This window comes from Leucopleurus acutus (genome assembly GCF_964270905.1).
Source record: "Leucopleurus acutus genome assembly, chromosome: 8".
Taxonomy (NCBI): domain Eukaryota; kingdom Metazoa; phylum Chordata; class Mammalia; order Artiodactyla; family Delphinidae; genus Leucopleurus; species Leucopleurus acutus.
The window spans coordinates 49,314,693-49,327,309 of record NC_139151.1 but is presented as its reverse complement, the minus strand read 5'-3'; the positions used below and the strand labels follow the sequence as shown (position 1 = coordinate 49,327,309).

At 44.2% G+C, this 12,617-nt stretch overlaps 1 protein-coding gene across 7 annotated transcripts in view; it reads right to left on the bottom strand.

Annotated features, from left to right (window-relative positions):
* Positions 1 to 12,617, bottom strand: part of DLG2 (discs large MAGUK scaffold protein 2) — an 812,656-nt gene that overhangs the window by 64,931 nt on the left and 735,108 nt on the right. For all 7 annotated transcript variants that reach the window (XM_082844899.1, XM_082844903.1, XM_082844901.1 and 4 more), the window contains one exon: positions 7,545 to 7,721. In XM_082844899.1, coding sequence (XP_082701025.1) covers positions 7,545 to 7,721 — 177 coding nt within the window. The remainder of the gene's footprint in view (positions 1 to 7,544; positions 7,722 to 12,617) is intronic.

Genomic DNA, 12,617 nt, shown 5'->3' with positions numbered 1-12,617 from the left:
TCTACTTGGGTTGAAAGTTCTTGAATGATAATGATGATGATGATATAAGTGGTAGCTGAAGTTTTAACATATAATTATTAATGAAAAATTCCTTCACATTTACATCATCTCATTTGGCCCCGACATAAGCAAGTGTGGTATTCTCAACCCCATTTTATGGCTGGGAAAGCTAAGACTTGAAGCTTGCCAAATTAGGAAGTGGTAGAAATAGGGCCTGAGCACACATCTTTTAACAGCTAACTTCAGTGTCTGGCCACATCCACTCTGTTTGGGAAGCAATACTTAAGGACCATCCATGCCTCCCATATCCAATGGGTTACAACAAACATGAGATTTTAGATGGTCACCCACAATTTTAAGACCAATATAGTTCCTCAGACATCTGGACTGAGTTTCTCACAAATGACAGCCATCCCCCTTCCTTGCATCCCAAATCCCAAATGTCCTGAATTAAATAAACCATAACCAAACTCAAGCAAAGGGTCACTGAGATAATACCTGTTATGACAGGCTCGCCTCAAAACTCAAAATAAATTTGCTTTTAACACTGAAATTCAGGTTAGCTAGATGTCTATTTGTAATGTTACATCAGAAACATTGGACTGATCTCTCTTCTCAACAGTCTTTACATTCACTGCATCCCCAACAATAGTTGTGTTTTTCTATCCCAGAGGCTCATGTTGATTGCCTCTTGGGGATCTCTGCAAACCCTTCTCATGGGTAGCAGGGGATGTGGCTTATCTTTTTTCTTCACTTGCCTCAACCCTGTCCTTTCTCCTAGTGCTTCTTGGGATACATGTGGATAGTTTATTGCCAAGATCAGTTAGGGTGGAGAAATAGGGCCCTACATAATGCTATGTTGTTTTGAGCATCAAAAGCTCAAACTCTGAAGAAAGGAAAACATGTATCATTTGAGTAAGCACAGAAGTATTAGAAGCTATGCTAAACTTTACCTGTATTATCTATAATCTGTACAGTGATCCAGGGCTTAAGATGGAGCTGGGCATATAGTAGGTGCTTAATCTTTGTTGGTAAATGAATGAATGAATCATCAAGGAGGCTACTGGTTCTTGACCTGGGTGTGAAAACCAAGGCTCAGAGAGTTGAAGTGACTTGCCCAAACAACCAGTGTTTCTGATTAAAAAGTTGTTGACCATTTTACGACTTTTTTATTGTACTTGGTAGGAATCTATGTAAAAGTTTAGCATCACCTTATCTAGTTATTTTACTGAGACTCCTTTAGCAGAAATACATGATGTTAAGACCCATAGATCTTTACCTAAGGGAATGGTGGGTCACCTGTGTAGAAAGACTGAATTGCGATGAAAGGACTGACACACTTCTCTCACACTCAAGAGGCAAGCAATTAATTAGATTATTTAAGCAGAAATAATCCTCTCCGCCCTGGTTTGGTCACTGACCAAAATACTGAAAACATAAACTGGATGGCAAAACTTGAGCAATCAATTCTGACACCTAGCGTCTCCAGAGAATACCACATGGTCATGCTTTAATGAGCCCAACTGTCTTCCTCTGCCTTCTCACCCATCTCCCATCTGGCATTTTCAGGTTCCCGCCAAACAAACAATGAGGGCAGGCTTGGAGCAATGGATGGTGGGAATATCATTTGGTGCTGGGTATCCCTTTGCCTGTGCTCCATAAGGCCCTGTTGCAAGGAGAATTGAAATGCCATATAGGTTACCGGCCACAGGCTTGCAGGGAAGCTAAGTGAGTAAACCCTTATGCAATGCTAGGTGCAAGCTGTCATCCGACAGCCCAGGTGACAGTCACTGTGGGGTAATGAATAGAGACTTGGATTAAGAGACAGTGGAACAAATCCTAGTTTGGCCCCTCAGAAACTATGTAATCTCAGAAAAGAGAGATTCTGTGCTAAAAGCCCAGGTTTTGAAGTCTCACAAGTCTGGGTTGGAATTCTGCATCTGCCACTTATTAGCTGTATGACAGGGCAGGTCACTCAACCTCTTAGGATCTCAGGTTTCATGTTAGTGAAATTAGGATATTAACACAGACTTGAAAAATTATGGTGAATTTATTTTTAAAGATTCTTTTTTTTTTTAAATTTAATTAATTTATTTTTGGCTGTGTTGGGTCTTCGTTGCTGTGTGTGGGTGCTACTGTTTGTTGCGGTGTGCAGACTTCTCATTGTGGTGGCTTTTCTTGTTGCAGAGCATGGGCTCTAGGTGCGCGGGCTTCAGTATTTGTGGCACGCAGGCTCAGTAGTTGTGGCACACGGGCTTAGATGCTCCGCAACATGTGGGATCTTCCTGGGACCAGGGATCGAACCCGTGTCCCCTGCATTGGCAGGCAGATTCTTAACCACTGCGTCACCAGGGAAGTCCCTATGGTGAATATTAAATAATACAAAAAATTGGTTAGCATAGTATTTAAAATGTAGTAAGAACTCCTTAATTGTCAAGGGCTTCCTCCAGTATACCCTTGGGGTAGTGAAAAGCCATCTGGTCTGGCTACAGAGAGAACTGGGTTCAGCCAGTGGCTGACTGCATCCTTGGGCAAGTTACTTGACTTCTCTGATCTTCAGTTTCCTTATGAAGCTTTTGTAAAGATTAAAGAAAATCTTGTATTTGAAAGCAACTGGCACAATATATACTCTATCATCAGATAGAATTCATTCCTTTGCTGCCCTTTCACTTCCCTTGATACCTGCTATGGACTGAATGTTTGTGTCCACATAAAATTCATATGTTGAAGCCCTAATCCCTAGTGTGGTGGTCTCTGGTGGTGAGGTATTGGGAGGTAATTAGGTTATGAAGGTGGAGTCCTCATCAATCAAATTAGTGTCCAAAATGAAGAAATATGAGAGAAAGGATCTTTCTCTCTCTGCCATATGAGGACACAGCAATAAGGCCATCTGCAAACCAGGAAGAGGGCCCTCTCTGAGAACTCGATCAGCCAGTGCCTTGATTTTGGACTCCAGAACTGCAAAAAATAAATGTCTGTTGTATAAGTCACCCAGTGAATGGTATTCTGTAATAGCTGCCCGAACTAAGACAGCACCTTTATTTACAATATAGCCCTCACCACAGTGTAGCTGTGCCATAGTTACATGTTGGTCCTGCAAATATTGGGCTCCAGGCAGTGACTGGATGATAGCACCTGGCACACAGAAGCTGCTCAAGCAGTGCTTGATGAATTGAATTTTGTCAATTCTTATTTTTATAATGGTGGGAGGCAGGATTGCATATGAGTTAAGAGCGTTATAGCCTGGAATAAAATCCCAGTTATGCCATTTATTAGCTGGGCAGTATAGGCAAGTAAATTAATCTCTCTCTGCTTCAAACTCCTGGTTTGTAAAATGAGGCTAATTATATTACCTTCCCCACAGGGTTGTAATGAGGTTTAAATAAGTTAATTGTAAAGGGCTTAGAACAGTGTCTAGCATGCTCTAGGAGCATTTATTTAAATAAAATTTATTTACCAACTTCTAAAAAGAAGGAGGGAAAAGGCAATGACTTTCATACTCATCTTACGACTTCATAGGGATGATTAAATAGAATCATCAAGAGAGAAACATTTTTGTAAAGGGTGAAGTCATAAAGGATGTTATCCATTATGAGATTTTTCCAGACCAGCTCTATGAGCTGAACTATACTTATAAAAGGGGGTAGAGAGGAATTAAGGATAACCCTAATCTAATAATAAGTCATATTGATACCAGTAACCATTTATTCTGAGCTATAGTTATAAGATGCTGAATGCAGTATAAAATAAGAGTGCCTCCTTTAGCAGTTAAACATTAAAGAGCAGCCCTAGGGAAGGCTCATGATATATTTTATTTTATTTTTCGTAATTTTTTTAAAGGAATTTTTTCTTTTTTAATATTTAATAATTTTTGGCTGCATTGGGTCTTTGTTTTTGGGTCTTCGTTGCTGCACTCTGACTTTCTCCAGTTGTGGAGAGCAGGGGCTACTCTTTGTTGTGGTGCACGGGCTTCACACTGCTGTGGCTTCTCTTGTGGAGCACAGGCTCTAGGTGCGTGGGCTTCAGTATTTGTGGCACGTCGGCTCATGTGCTCTAGAGCGCAGGCTCAGTAGTTGTGGTGCACGGGCTTAGTTGTTCTGTGGCATGTGGGAGTTTCCCAGACAAGGGATTGAACCCGTGTCCCCTGCACTGGCAGGCAGATTCTTTTTTTAAAATTAATTAATTAATTTTTGGCTGCCTTGGGTCTTTGTTGTTGTGCGCGGGCTTTTCTCTAGTTGTGGCGAGCGGGGGCTACTCTTCATTGTGGTGTGTGGGCTTCTCATTGCAGTGGCTTTTCTTGTTGCGGAGCACAGGCTCTAGGCACACGGGCTTCAGTAGCTGTGGCACGCAGGCTCAGTAGCTGTGGCTCGCGGGCTCTAGAGCACAGGCTCAGTAGTTGTGGCACACGACCTTAGTTGCTCCACAGCATGTGGGATCCTCCCGGACCAGGGCTCAAACCCATGTCCCCTATATTAGCATGCGTATTCTTAACCACTGCGCCACCAGGGAAGCCCTCATGACAGATTTTAAACTGCACTAAAATAAGCACAGAAGAACGCTTTGTGGGGTATGATTATAAGTGATTTTTTTTTTTTTTTTTTTTTTGCGGTACGCGGGCCTCTCACTATTGTGGCCTCTCCCGCTGCGGAGCACAGGCTCTAGACATGCAGGCTCAGCGGCCATGGCTCACGGGCCCAGCCGCTCCACGGCATGTGGGATCTTCCTGGACCAGGGCACGAACCCGTGTCCCCTGCATCGGCAGGCGGACTCTCAACCACTGTGCCACCAGGGAAGCCCTATTAGTGATTTTTATTTCTTCTTTATACTTTTCTAAATGTTTCCTTTTTTTTTCAATGAAATGTGTTACTTTTATAAACACATAAAACAATAATAGTTAACATTTTTGGAAAGAGTTAAAATCCTGAGGAGAAAATCTGACAGAGATTGATTTACAGCCATACACACACACACACACACACACACACACACACACACACACACGAGATGGCGGGTGGGCTACTCTACCCTTCATGAGAGAGAATACAAATATCAACATTAGAGTCACTAGACAAACTTCTTCTCCAGGCCAGCTGTAGCATGGCTGTTAGGATGGCCTTCATCCAAAATAGGAGAGAGAGCCAGTTCAAGAATGACCACCAGCAGGCAGAAAATTACCCCAGGAGGACTAGCACTGAGAATGTTCCTTAGCGGGGAAATGACGTGCAATTGAACAAATGAAGGACAATTGACAAGACTGACTAGAATCATTGAACCTCAGGGTTGGAAAGTGGCTGTAAATCCTATAGTTCAACTGTCCCAGCCAACGTTTGATTCCCTTTTATAATACTTCCTGCCACTGAATCTTCTATTATCAGAATCACCTGGAGGAACTTACATACCAATACAGATCTCCAGGACCCACTCCAGATGGACCAAATCAGAATCACTGTGTGTGTGGGGGAGGGGCATATCTAAGTCTTCACAATGTACCTTTGGTATGAAAACCATTGTTCTAGGTCACTGTCTTCCCAGGTAATCCATATCATCTCTAGTCAGCTCCAACTACTAAAAGGATTTTTTAAAAAGTGAGTTGAAATCTATTCCCACACAGCTTTCCTTCTCCACCGCATTTCTACCCTTGGGGCCATATTTGATAAGATGGAACCTTCTTCTACAGAACAGCTCCTCAGACAGCTCTGATTAATCACATGAAAGCAAACCGAAATGCATATTGCCTTGACGTTTTCTTTTTAAATAAATGGAAATGGAGAAACACAGAATATATACTAGTCCTGAGAGTTACTGCTTTGAATTCAGAAAACACTGCAAACTACAAACTCAGAACATCCTCTCAAAGCAATGTCAGGCAACTATGCAGGAGCCCAGAGGTTTAAAGAACTGTCTGCTGCTGGGAGATTCACAGGCATAGGCTTAGAGGGTGGGAGGGAGCAGCTGCAGAAGAGTCGGCCTGCTGCCCTCGCCCTACATTCACCCTAGGCTATGTGGCCCCAGGCAGAGAAAAATGGGGGACCGGTCTTCTCTGGGGTGCAAATGCCCCACAGAGTTATTTCTGGCTAATTTCATCTTCCCACTATGGCTGGTGCTAGCTCAGTCACTGGGTCACTGTGGGTGCGGCAGCACTTGAATACTCAGCTTCATGAGGATTTTTTTTTTTTTTTTCCCCAGTACACGGGCCTCTCTCACTGTTGTGGCCTCTCCCGTTGCGGAGCACAGGCTCCGGATGCGCAGGCTCAGCGGCCGTGGCTCACGGGCCCAGCCGCTCCGCGGCATGTGGGATCTTCCCGGACCGGGGCACGAACCCGTGTCCCCTGCATGGGCAGGCGGACTCTCAACCACTGCGCCACCAGGGAAGCCCCATGAGGATTTTTTACATAGGTATTTGGGGTGTTTGCATATGAGGAGGGGAGCCCTCTGTAGCTCGAGAAAAGTTAGTGACTGCTTTGAATAAGCATTATTCCTGACTTTGACTTCATACCATATCTCTTTTCTAGGGTGCAGATAATTTGTTTCTCAGACAATATCTTAGTGCCAGAAGGACAGTCATGGGAAGGAAAGTTCCTTTCTAGTGGTAATGGTCAGAAACCGCTGGGACAGATGAAGGACGTGGCTGTTCTGCAGCCTATTCCCGCCTTTCAAAAGCAGAGTCGAAGAAATGCTTAGAAGAGAAAGAACATGATAGTCTTTACTTGGGAATTACATACAGAACTAATTATCTGAGTGAAAGGAGGGAGTGCTAGGTGGGGTGGGGGACAAGAGTAACTAACGCTATAAAAAACAGCTGTAAACCCACTCTTTGGACCTCACCAGATGTTTGACAGCTCTTATCCCGAGTATCTGATTTTGTTTATTTCCCCAATGGAACTGTCATTTTATTTTTTTTAATTCAAGCATACCTGATTTACAATGTTGTGTTAATTTCTGCCGTACAGCAAAGTAATTCAGTTATATATACATATATTCTTTTTTTATATTCTTTTCCATTATGGTTTATCATAGGATACTGAATAAAGTTCTCTGTGCTATGCAGCAGGACCTTGTTGTTTATCCCCAAGTATCTGATTTTGGAATGGAGGTTTTTAGTCTTTTCCCATCAATATCTGGAAGTACTACACAGCCAGGACATGAGCTTTGTAAACAGTCTACTTTACTTGGCTTTCACCTGGCCTCTCTATAAACTTATCTAGTAAACTATGAACCTCTGAAGTAACCCCTCTGAGTTTGTCAGTATACAAGCTGATAAGCGTAATCTTGAACACATGAAAGCTGCTAAGTTTTAGGAAGGCAGAATAAGCAGATCCTCTTTCTTCCTTTATCACAGTTGGCAGTTTTGGTAAAACCCTAACATGAGCAGCGTGAGAGCATTTCATTTGTGTCACCTGCCATCACTGACAATTTCCCCGCGGACTGACTATCCTACTCAAAGAGATATTTTGTGAACAGTCTGCCACATCTTCATCTTCCCTCACCTCCACTCCCTGGAGAGCTGAGCAGCAAATCCTCTGAAACAAAAAAGGCATTCTTACCTCCGCTTGCTGGGGATGACCCCCATCTCCTCACTGTCGCCCTCCAGCGTGACTCTCCTGGCTTGCCACCACTCATCATCAGAGGCGTTGATAACGTGGAGAATGTCTCCATATTTAAAACTAAGTCCTTGACTTGGCAGCCCACTGTCCTTGCTCTTGTCGTAGTCAAACATGGCTCTGGAGGAAATGACAAGAGAGGGAACATTGTTAGGAATCTCTGGCAGCACAGATCTAGGATTCACCATTCTGACTGTTCATTCCTGCCCTGAGAACCCATTGCCCATTGGATACCAACTCCCAGGACTAACCCCTGGAATCGCAGTCAACATTCCTACTGCTTTGGTCACAAATCACGATTAGTTCTTACTTCTCCCAGGAGGTTGCGAGGCAGGTTAGTACCCTCTCACTACAATCAAATTTTACAAATCACTAGAAAGGAAGAATGAAGAGAACCATGGCATCTTTCTGAATGCAGCATGGTAACAACTTCCATGTCCTCCCACAGGGGACTGGGACCCTTCCACTCACTGGAGTATTGGACTATCACTAAAATTGGATGGTTGTAGAGGTTAATTTAATGACATTACTAAATGCTCACAAAGCAATAATGAAAATACACCTATGTTTATGTGTATGTATATAGACACATAGATCAAAATATGAACAAGGGACTTCCCTGTCTGTCCAGTGGTTAAGACTCCATGCTTCCAATGCAGGAGGGGAGGCTTTGATCCCTGGTTGGGGAACTAAGATCCCACATGCCGCACGGTGCGGGCAAAGAACAAAAAATGATATGAACAAGATAAATTGCTTCCATAGTATACCAAGCCTATCTCATCATTGCATTTATCACGCTGAATTGTAATTCTTCCTTTATGTAGCATGTTTTCCCCACTAAAGAGTCTTTGCTGAGCCTTTGCCGAGCCCAACACGCTGTAATATATATGACTGATGGGGTGAGGGAGTTGGAAGCAGAATTACGATGATTGAGACCTCAGTGACGAGCTGTTGTCCCAAGCAGCTGACAATCTGTCTCAAGTTTTACATTGTCCGCCTCCTCCTGTATCTCCCACAAACCATCAGCACACACATACAACATGAGATTTCCCCGGAGAAGCAGATTTTGCCACATCCCTGTTTATTCCCCTTTGATTCGATTCTAAGAATTTCCTTAGAGTGTAGCCACTATGCAAGCAAAACTAGCTAGATCTGATGAACAGGTCTGTCTAAAATCACTGAGGACCAAGTATGATTCTTTTTCTTTCTTTTTTTTCCTCACGAAAGAAATGTCACATCTGCTGTCATGGCAACCCAAAAGAGCTGAAGGCAGCATCTACAGCTCTCAAATACTGCAGGGAAAGTTGAATTACTTGCAACACAGCCCCTTTTTCCATTAATTATGTCCCCAGGTGAAGGAATACGGGCTGGGTGGGGGCGAGGTCTCAGCTCCTAGAATGACTCATTTCCACCCGACCATCTGCATCTTCTCTACCAAAGACTTCACAAAACCCCAGCCAGGAAAAGGGGACTGAGAGAAGGCAGAGACCCACTTCTGACTCTGTCACTTCTCTGGCTGGCTGATGTGACACAAATTTACATTCCTGAACCACAGGTTTTTAAATGTAAAATTAGTCCAATAACTATATTCACGTGGAGCTGCGGCGAGCATTAATGACATAACACATCGGACGCACCCGGTCCATGGTAGGTGCTGTGTAGCATAGTGCGGTATAATAGTGGCTAAGAAACGACTCAGGGGCCACACTGTTAGGGGCCATGTCCTGGTCCTACTACTTCTCTTCTTACTAGTCACATAGCTGGTAACCCAGGAAACCCCTCTTAGGCCTCAGTTCCCTCATATATAACACATTGATGACAACAAAAGCGCTCTAGCCCCTCTTAGGCCTCAGTTCCCTCATACATAACACAGTGATGACAACAACAGTGATGATAACGGTACCCCTATCATGGAATTGTTGTATGGATGAAATGCTACCTAAGGTAATATATGTAACACATACACAAAAGTGCCTACACATAGTGACAATCTTTAAGTATGAACTGTTATTATTATAATTATTACCTCCTTTTCCCCCTTTGAGTGTATACTTATAAAAATCCTTTCTATGGATTCTATTCTGTGCAAAAAAGAGTTAACACAGCAATCCTGAGATTACATCCTTAAAAAGGCCTGCTTACAAGGACAGCCCTTGGCTGACATCTGGGAACTTAGTTTTGGGGAGGGTTCTTACCATTTCCTATTAAGAACGGCTCACTGTGCCGAAGCTGTTTATATAAACAATACCATTTAAGCTGAATACCTGCTTTTCCCTTGGGAGTCTGGAATTGCAGCAGGTGCCAGGCAGTGAGGGTGCCTACGTGACCAGCCTGCAATAAAATCTCTGGACACTGAGTCTGTAAGGAGCTTCCCTGGTAGACAGGGTTTTACACCCATTGTCACGATTTGTTGCTGGAGGAATCAGGCATATCCTGTGTGACTCCACTGGGAGGAGACTCCTGGAAGCTTCACCTAGTTTCCTCTGGACTTTGTCCCATGCACCTTTCCCTTCACTGAGTTTGCTTTGGATCCATTTCCTATAATAAATCACAGTCATGAGGATGACTATGCTGAGTCCAATGAGCCCTCCTAGTACATCATCGACCTTGACAGTTGTCTTTGGGACCCCCAACACTCGCTCTGTAGATTGGAAGGCATATTCATATACACTTCCTCATTTGTGACTCAATACATTCCTACAAAGAAGGCACAATGGATATAGTACTTCCTATCCCCATTTTACAGATGAGGGGCAAACCTAGCAAGGACCCCTAACTAACCCCAGGACACATGGCTTAGAGGCAGCAAGCTGGGGCTGGAGCGTGTGTCTCCCGACGCTAAGTCCTAGTTCGGTGCTCTTCACCTTGTTCCCCCCCCCCCCCCCCGCCTCAATCTGGGAGGTGGTGAAGGTGGTGACAGGGTGGCAAGGATGATAATGATGATGACAACCACTACTTATGCCCATATTAGGGGCCTGGCACTTTGTATTCATTGTCTTATTTGACATTGTAACAACCTGAAAGGTAAAAATTAGTACCCCTGTTTTACAGATGGCGGAGGAGGTTCAGGAAGTTAAGGAACCTGCCTTAGGTCACAAGTACACACATGGTAGACACTGAATCTAGAATAAGGTTTGTCTGACTCCAAAACCCACATTCGTGGCCATTTCATTATCAGGCTCAATTTCCCAGCCTGTCGCCCTCTGGTTGTGCTCACGACTTAGCAGTACCAGGAACTTTTAATCTTCCCTTCAGAGCTGACCACCTCTTCTCCCCCAAATCCCTGCAGTTCCCTTACTGCTCAGTTCTTGCCCCAGTATTCCTATCCTAAGGTCCCCAAACCTCTAGTGTGGCTCCAGGCTCCTTCTGGATTGTAAAGCGTGGGGAGTGGAGGTAGAAAAGCCATCAGGAAAGCTGGCAGATGGTGGCCAAGAAGGCAGGCTATAGGGTCAGACTGCCTGGGTTTGCAACTTTTTAACGTGTGTGATCTTGAACAAGTTACTTAACCTCTCTGGGTTTCAAGCTTTCTTTTCTTTTCTTAAAAGCAAATTTATTATTTATTTATTTATTTATTTATTTTTGGCTGCACTGGGTCTCTGTTGCTGCACGCGGGCTTTCTCTAGCTGCGGCCAGTGGGGGCTACTCTTCGTTGTGTGGGCTTCTCATTGCGGAGGCTTCTCTTGTTGTGGAGCGCAGGCTCTAGGTACGTGGGCTTCAGTAGTTGTGGCATGTGGGTTCAGTAGTTGTGGCTCGCGGCTCTAGAGTGCAGGCTCTGTAGTTGTGATGCACGGGCTTATGTGCTCCGCGGCATGTGGGATCTTCCTGGAGTAGGGATTGAACCCGTGTCCCCTGCATTAGCAGGCGGATTCTTAACCACTGCACCCCCAGGGAAGTCCCTCAAGCTTTCTTAACTGTAAAACTGGCATAGTAATAACACCAGCCACCTCAAAGAGTTGCAGTGAGGATTAAATGAAATAAGATATGTAAAGTGTTGTAACACCAGCCTGGCAGTAGCAAGTGCTCAGTAAATGCTAGCTATTATTACTATGATAATTATTACTCTGAAAAACGCACTGGGATTTGAATCAGGGGATCTGGGTCCCAATTGTGCCACTTAGTAGCTGTCTTATGGACTGTGTACAAAGACGTCTAAAACACCTTACTATCCTCAGGACCAAGTACAGTGCTGGGCACAAAGCAGACCCTCAGGAAGGTCTGTGGAAATATTTCAGATGACCTTTGAAAGCCCCACTTCTTTCAAGCCTCAGCGACCCTGTGTGCAAGGGGAGGGGAATAGAGACCAATCTCGAAGGTCCCCACCAGGTCAGACATTAATTCTACTGGGCTTCATTCTAGTCCCAAGTATTCTTGAGGGGAGATTTCCCACCCTTGGGATCAGCAACATGCTCTTTCCATGAGTTCTATTTCTCTTGGACAATCTTGGACAATCTGCCCCTCTAGGATTACACTGATTCAGACTTGTCAGGTCCCTAAAAGCAAGCAGCTGACACATTTCAGCAGCTTTTAGCTCCTTTGGATATTAATGGATCGTCACATCTGGGAAAAACGCTACAGTGTCCCATCACCTATTTTAAAAAGCGATAAGCTGTTTTTAATTTGCTTTATGTGCTAATTCATCACAGCAACTTTTATAAAATGCCATTAAGACTCACACTTTTCACCCAGGGTGCTTTAACAAGTCCATTAGACAAGTAGAATTAGACATGAATAATGCAACAACTCTCCCATCCCTCCTGCCCCTCCTGCATTTCAACATGTGGCAGCCCCTTGCCAACAGGGGAAGTCTAGGAAAGGAAGTGCGGGGCGGGGGGGGGTGGGGGGGTGAAGCAGCTGCTTATCCTCATGGCTGTGCAACCTGGCTGTGGAGACCTAGGTACCAGACCAAAATTGTGCTTTTTAAGTGTCCCACAATATGCTAGACCTTATATTCATTGTCTCCCTCAATTTACTGGGTAGGCAAGCCAGCATACGGGTTATATGCCAAGCTTTGGAGAG